The 7,500-nt window shown below is 39.3% G+C and overlaps 2 protein-coding genes across 2 annotated transcripts in view; one reads left to right on the forward strand and one right to left on the reverse strand.

The window, feature by feature from the left end:
- LOC138027344 (uncharacterized) overlaps window positions 1-1,122 on the forward strand; it is a 3,947-nt gene extending 2,825 nt beyond the window's left edge. The window contains exon 5 of the mRNA XM_068874925.1: window positions 458-1,122. Coding sequence (XP_068731026.1) covers window positions 458-460 — 3 coding nt within the window. The 3' untranslated portion in view covers window positions 461-1,122. The remainder of the gene's footprint in view (window positions 1-457) is intronic.
- LOC138026739 (uncharacterized) overlaps window positions 1-7,500 on the reverse strand; it is a 269,593-nt gene that overhangs the window by 82,697 nt on the left and 179,396 nt on the right. The window lies entirely within an intron of this gene.

Genomic DNA, 7,500 nt, shown 5'->3' on the forward strand with positions numbered 1-7,500 from the left:
ATCAGTCTGGGGGCCATGATTCACTCCAGTTATTTCATCATTCAGTGGAACCTGACTTTTCATCTCAGGACTTAAGTTCTCTTAAAAATTTGATTTGCAACTTTGATTTTGCTAGTATGCAGTAATAACAATGTGCCTTCATTTTTGTCATTTTATTCTTGTCTTTTTATTATGAATATACAGTATATAACGCTACTTAATTTTATTCGATTTGAATGTTGATGTAACTGTGGTATTTTGTATTTAGCAGTAACTTTAGAAGTATTTGCTCTCTCAAACTAGCACCAGTGTGCTATTATATTGTCAGTGAGTTTAAACAAAGATTCTATTATTATTAAATAAAGATTCTATTATTACTATTATTATTATTATTATTATTATTATTATTATTATTATTATTTCACAGCAATTTAAGAGGGCAGTTGACTGATTCTTGCAAATCTCTCTCCCTCCCCAGTGATTGTACAGACGCATTGAAAGACTCGCTTGCTGCGGCGTTGCGACACAGCAGAGAACAAGCGCTAGCACAAAAGACATACGACAGAAGGACCGCCAACGACCGCAAAACCATGGCCGTCCATAGTGCTAGGAGCTTCGCCGAAGTCCGGCTTGACCAAGGTAGCGAGGACGACCAGGCTTCCGGAGTTGGGGAGCGGGAGATGCCGCGAGTCAAGCCTGGAGATTTTGTGGGTCTGGTGGAAGAAGGGAGCACATTGTCTTCTCCCAAGATCTTCCTGGGGCAAGTCCAATTCATGGCCAGCCCAAGTGAGGTTTCCCTACTCTGGTACAAGAGGTTACAGCACGACTTGTACAAGCTGAATTTGGATGGAGCTGAGTGGAAGGAAGAAATAGCTTGCCTTGTTCCCGTCAAAGTCAGAGCTGCCAAGAACTTGGCTGGGGTGTACAAGCTCCTCACTAGCGCACGTGAAATCCACAAAAAAATCGTGGAAACTTAAGAGACTGACTGATCTGAATTTTTTTTTTAATTGAAGCTTTCTGCTCTTGCCAGGAAAAAAAATAAGAAAGAAAAAAATACAAAAAACAACAAATCAAAAGTCATGAATTTCACTGTGCAAATGAAATTAGTCTTGTTTGTCCACAGAGAATAAACAGTCAAAGAGATATGTACTCAGAGTCTCCCTTCATATTTCTTTTAAGGGGTGGGAATGAGTGAGCTTGTCATATTTTCATAGAGTTGGGTCAGCAATAACGAGTGAGTCAATGATCTGAACCAATTGTTGCAAAAAAATTAATTAAGGCAAGCAAGATCCCATTTTGGCCTGTGTAGATGCCACACAATTCATTCATGAAACAATATTCTGCAATTCTGCATGGCTGAGCCTATAAGTCACATAATTTACACCTAGGCTGGTGCTTCTGGACATGGGAAAAGTCATACATAACATGAAATGAAAACAGGACTTGAATTGATTCAAGTTTGACCTGTAGATCTTCACAGTAGCTGGGAAATCAAATGCAATTTCCATGACTCTCAAAAAGCTCTGGTATTCATGTTTCTCAAAATATTTCATTTAAGGTAATTCCTTGGTATTGCATTGCGCATCCCGACTGCGCACGTTTTTTGCCTCATTAGCGCGTGCTCATGAGCACGTGCGCGTACGAAACGAAAGAGATTTCCCTCAAGCTAAGCCCGATAGCGAAATAAATGCTCCTTTTCTCTCAAACGAGCACGGTGACCCCCAATTTTTTTTAAAGGAATTTGCTAAGAACAATCTAATAAAGAACATATTTGAAGAAGAAAAAATGTTTGATAGAACATGAATTTTTTTGGAAAACAGTTCCGTACTGGGTGTATTTTGACAAGGCGAGGACTTCACGCTAACCACGGAACTTTCCCAAAGAGTGCACTATTCCCACAACCAGGCAATCAAAAACGATGTAAATGAAGCAATACTGCTTATGTGAATAAAAGAAGCTTTATTTCAAGTATCGAAGACTTAATTCTGTATGAAGGTGATTCGAATTTTTAACGCGCAACCAGTAAAAATACCCCATTTTAAGAGCCTGCTGACGCGTAAACAAGCACGGTGACCCCATTTTTTTATTACAGTTTTTTTAATGATCATATCATGAATGTTAATTATGCCAAGTTTCCAAAAAAGTTTGATAGTAGAACAATTTCAAGGAAATTACCTTAAGGAACACGTCAGGACATTCAATGACATAAAACAGATACATGTGATCTATGAGCCCCAAAAGAATTGATTGGTCTTGTGTTGCTCATGCAGAATTTTCCCGGCACTATTAATAGAGATGCTAATCAATTTCACCTGCTGCTCGTGCAAAAAAGAGATAACTCGCTTCTTATGAATTACTGTAGTTTCAACTCATCTTTGCATGGCTACTGTACTAGCCTGACTTCCGGTCTGGACATCCGCAATGAAATAAACAACACTTGAAATGTCCACGTGACTCTTAAACACGCAACCGCGAGGCCAGTGGTTTATATTGTTATTCACCAAGCATCTCTAATGGGGAAAAAGATTCTTGGCTTGTGTAAAGACCAGTTAAAAGCAGGGAAAAGCAGCTCACTTCCTGTTTCCGATCGCGCGCTTATAAGCTCCTTGCGGAGTCTACCTTTGATCTTTCAGTCTTTTGCTGAAGTGTTTGTTTTTTACTGGGTTGCTGTATGACAATCCCAGTCTAAAAGTGGATGGCATTTGTTCGGTGTTGTTTTTACTGGGTTGTCAAACCCAGTCGGAATCTCGGTTTCGTGGGTTTTTTTGTTGTTTTTACTGGGTTGCCTATGGCAATCCCAGTCGGAAAATGGGTAGATTTCTCCGTTTTATTATTTTCCGTGTCGGTAAAAGTCTTGCCTGTCACTCCCCTGCTAAGAGGCGTCTTTGTGCATAGAGCCTTCTGCGTGTATTTTCTTAGGATCGAGAGGGTAGTGGGAAATGCGTAGATTTCTCTGGTGGACACAGTAGAACGATTAACTTAACCGGCAATGGCGTCGAAAGACATGTAACGCGAATGGCGTTTTAGTGGATCTTTGAACAAAATATACCCTTATGAAGCTCAATAATGGCAAGTCAATTGGATACTGAACAAGCTTAAAAGCGACGAGTAATGGACTTCGACAACAATCTGTCTCCCGTCGAGCCGTCTTTTACCAAGTGTGCTGTTATATAGACCACTTAAGATTCGTAGGGCAGCGATAATAGTGAATTTAAAGACTAGACCAGGTGGATTGGATGGAATTTCTGAAAATGAAAATTGCTGAAAAGGTAAAATTATTTTCGGAGCGATGCAATTGCGTGTCTTAAACAGATTTTCCTTTGATCTCACATAATTGTGTTTTCCCTCAAAATATTCGCTTGTTTTCGCTTTCGCTCGAACATATTTACCTTTATTACATGTCCAGTGAATAGTTTTATCCTCTGGGATGAATTTTCCGTCGAAAAATCGGTTATTTGGGTGGTTTTTGGCAAACAGACGTTTATTATTCGTAATGCGATCGCTTCCGTTGCCGTTCGCAACGGGTCGCAAATTTGACACTTTCATCGCATTATCACATTACGCATTGATCGCTAATCCGATTATTCCTAAAAATCTAAAACTATTCGTGCCTCATCAGTTTTCGGTCGAATTTATGTCCAAGAAAGCAGATAAATTGCAGAAAATTTTAGTTTTGCATCCAAAAATTCGTGATCAACGTTAAAATGACCAAATTTTGCCTGGAAAACATATTTTGCTGTTATTTTTCTTAAATTTTTTCGTTCAACTTTCGCTTTTTTTAAAATGTTTCAGTTGTCCAGAAACAATGGTCAACCTTTGAGAGTTGGGCGATTGTGATCTTTGTGTTGAATTCGCACATTTCTTGTCAAAATTTATAACAATTGAAAGAAAAAGAAAACTAACAAAAACAAAAACCCGGTATCTTGGCATCATTTGACACGGATGCTTCACTGTTTCGTGAGTAAACATGCCGCGGTAACTTGATCACTGCGCCCGCTGAATTCGATGTGCGATTTACTCGGTGCAGCCAAAAGTACAATTACAACAAAACAACTAAAATCTCCCAAAATGTTTTTCGCTGATGGTAACTTTTTATATTCGGGGTTCAAAATTAATGTTGTTTTCATGTCGTAAATTTTGTTACCGATGGCAAAATATTTTATTCTTGATCGACAGTCCTGAAACTTCCTTCTGCTCTTCTTAAAAACTGTGTATCCATATTTATTTACTTTTACATCAATATTTGTTTTGCATAAAGCAAGCTAACAAAATCTGTATCTTGCTTGTTTCGCATTTGATAGAGTAACCCCGCCGGACAGGGCTTACCTTCAGCTTTCAACTTTTGTTTACAAAGCTGTCAGATGCTGTTAGTGCACGCTTACACTTGTGATGGAAAGAAGTTGCATGATCACCATGTCAGCCCAGAAGCCAATGTTTCTCGATTCCCTTTTATTTTCTTCAATCTCTCTGGGTTCAGTACTTTGCTAGTAACCACATGTCTTCTCAAGGGGCTATTTATCCAAGACTTCTACCATGGCGCTACAATGATATACAACACCTAAACAATATCGTGTACTGTTAGACCTACACATTACGCAAAGACAACTGTCAACATGTCTGCTGACATGATGACAGTTGTCAACAATGTTTTTCACTTCCCATTTATTTTCTTCAATCTTTCTGGGTTCAGTACTTTGCTAGTAACCACATGTCTTCTCATGCTATTTACCCAAGACTACCATGGCACTATGTACAATGATAGACAATACCAAAACAATATCGTGCATTGTTAGAGCTACATATTACGCAAGGACAACTTGAATCTCCTGGAAGACAACACACAGCTCAGTTGACATTATGGAATAAATCACTGTGTTACGTCACTACCACACGTAAGCAATGCGTGTCTATTTTTTTTCTTAAGATGACAGGAATCTCTTATTTTTGACAAATGATTAATTAATAGGCCGGTAGCCAGGTTTTTAACCTCAGAAAAGGATCTGTTGCGTCTTATGAACGTGTGAGCCAAAGGGCCTCTGCTGATATGACTTCTGGGTGACCCCTCAAATGGTCTTGAAAAAAATTGCCTGGAACGCTGCAGGTACCACAGGCAACACGGTGTACGCTCACGGAGCGTCTAGTTTACTTTAGTTAATTGCGTGAACAACTTTGTACCAAAATGGTGACACGCAGTTTGAAAACGTTACAGTATTGGACGGTTTCTACTGACTTTTTTTTCATAACAACTCCATTGTAGGCTAATTTGACCTGTGAGCCAAAGGGCATCTGCTGGTACGACTTCTGGGTGACCCCTTAAATGGTCTTAATGACCCCCAACTTGTAAAAAATTGCCTGGAGCGCTGCTCGTACCACAGGCAACCCAGTGTACCCTCACGGAGGGTCTAGTTCTTTTTTTCTTCCGTGTCGGTAAAAGTCTTGCCTGTCACTCCCCTGGTAAGTGGTATCTTTGTGCATAGAGCCTTCTGCGCGTGTTTTCTTAGGATCGAGAGGGTAGTGGAACTGCGTAGATTTCTCGGGTGGACACAGTAGAATCATTAACCTATTGTAGCCTGCAATGGCGTCGAAAGTCATGTAACGCGAATGGCGTTTTAGTGGATCCTTAAACAAAATATACCCTTATGGAGCTCAATAATGGAAAGTCAGTTGGATAAACTAGGCAGGCGGTGAAAACCAACACCGGGAATCTCAAAAGCGACGAGTAATGGACTTCGACAACAATCTGTCGCCCGTCGAGCAGAAATCAAAGTGAGCTGCATTTCTAAAATAATATTTACGAAGTGTGCTGTTATGTAGAACACTGAAACCAAATAGAAAATTCTCTGGTAACTTATGGGTTCAACAAAGACAGAGAACGAATCGAACACCTGAAGTGGATCTGTGATGATGTGTCCTTCAGGAAAGGGTTTGAACCTGAAGTACATGGTAATTTGACACGATTGAGTTTCTTGTCTTCACGCACGCAATGAAATAGGAAGAGGTTTTCGCCTCTAAGAGCAAATATGTGGTTTGTTTCAAAAAATTGTTCGGTGGAAAAGGTGGCCTTTATGAATTCATCGTGTTTTGTAATATGCGAGCTTAACTGGATAGTTTTTATGGCAATAGTAAAGCACTTTCGTGTCAAAATGAGGTTAGCGTTTTTCTGTTGTGCTAACTTAATTAAATATAAGTATACATTCTGCCTCGTGAGAGTTTGTTATTCTCGTTAACCAGCAATGGAAAGTCATTGCAACGCGAATGGCGTTTTAGTGCTTCTTATGTTGTTTGTTGCAATAAAATGTTTCGCTGGAAAAGGATTCTGTGATATTTTCTGCCTTTGTGAATTATAATATCATGTTGTGTATTGAATTTTCGAGCTTAAGGTTGAAACGTGATACGGGAGGATATTTTTAGTATTGCTCTGTAAGCAGGAAAGGTTTCATGAAAATAAACAGGTCTGTTGGAAGCGTGCTTGAGTTTCAACAAAATGAGCTTCAAAATCAGCAAAAAATTGTGACGCAGGTGAATAATAAAGTAGCTAATGTTTCCAAAATGATGGAATTACCTGGTGATAAATAACCTCGTCTTGGAGAGTAAATTTTTGACTTTGCAGAAACAATGGTGGGCGATTGTGATCTTTGTTTTGAATTCGCTCATTTATTGTCAAACTTTATAACACTTGACAGAAAAAGAAACTCACTAAAATCCGATATCTTGCCGTCACTTGACACAGATGCTTCACTGTTTGGCAAGTAAACATGCCGCGGTGACTTAATCACGGCTCCCGCTGAATTCCGGCGATGTCACTTTCAATTTGCGATTTATTTGTGCAGCCAAAACGTACAATAACAAAATTGAACGTAGCAAAAATCTCCCAAAATGTTTGTCACTGATCGTAACTGTTCAAATTCTGTATTCACGGTTCAAAATTAATGTTGTTTTCATGTTGTAAATATGTTATTCTCGAGCGACCGTACTGGAAACTTCCTTCCGCTCTTTCTAAAAACTGTGTATCAATATTTATTTACTTTTGCATCAATATTTGTTTTTGCATAAAGCAAGCTAACAAAATCTGTACCTTGCTGAATTTGCATTTGTTAACGTTAATAGTATTTTCGGTCCAATGCTTCTGTTTTACGAAGGGGTATATGTCAGATGCTTAGAGGGCACGCGAAAACTTGTGGTGAAAAGAAGTTTATCAACATGTCAGTCCAGAATCCAATGTTTCTCACTTCCCATTTATTTTCTTCAATCTTTCTGGGTTCAGTACTTTGCTAGTAACCACATGTCTTCTCAGGCTATTTACCCAAGGCTTCTACCATGGCACTTAACTACTATGATAGACAATACCAAAACAATATCGTGCACTGTTAGAGCTACATATTACGCAAGGACAGATCTGTTTCGTCGTACGAACGTGTGAGACCCTGTGAGCCAAAGGGCCTCTGCTGGTATGACTTCTGGGTGACCCCTTACATGGTCTTAATGACCCCCCAACTTGAAGAAAAAATTGTCTGGAACGGT

This window comes from Montipora capricornis, chromosome 12 (assembly GCF_036669925.1).
Source record: "Montipora capricornis isolate CH-2021 chromosome 12, ASM3666992v2, whole genome shotgun sequence".
Classification (NCBI taxonomy): domain Eukaryota; kingdom Metazoa; phylum Cnidaria; class Anthozoa; order Scleractinia; family Acroporidae; genus Montipora; species Montipora capricornis.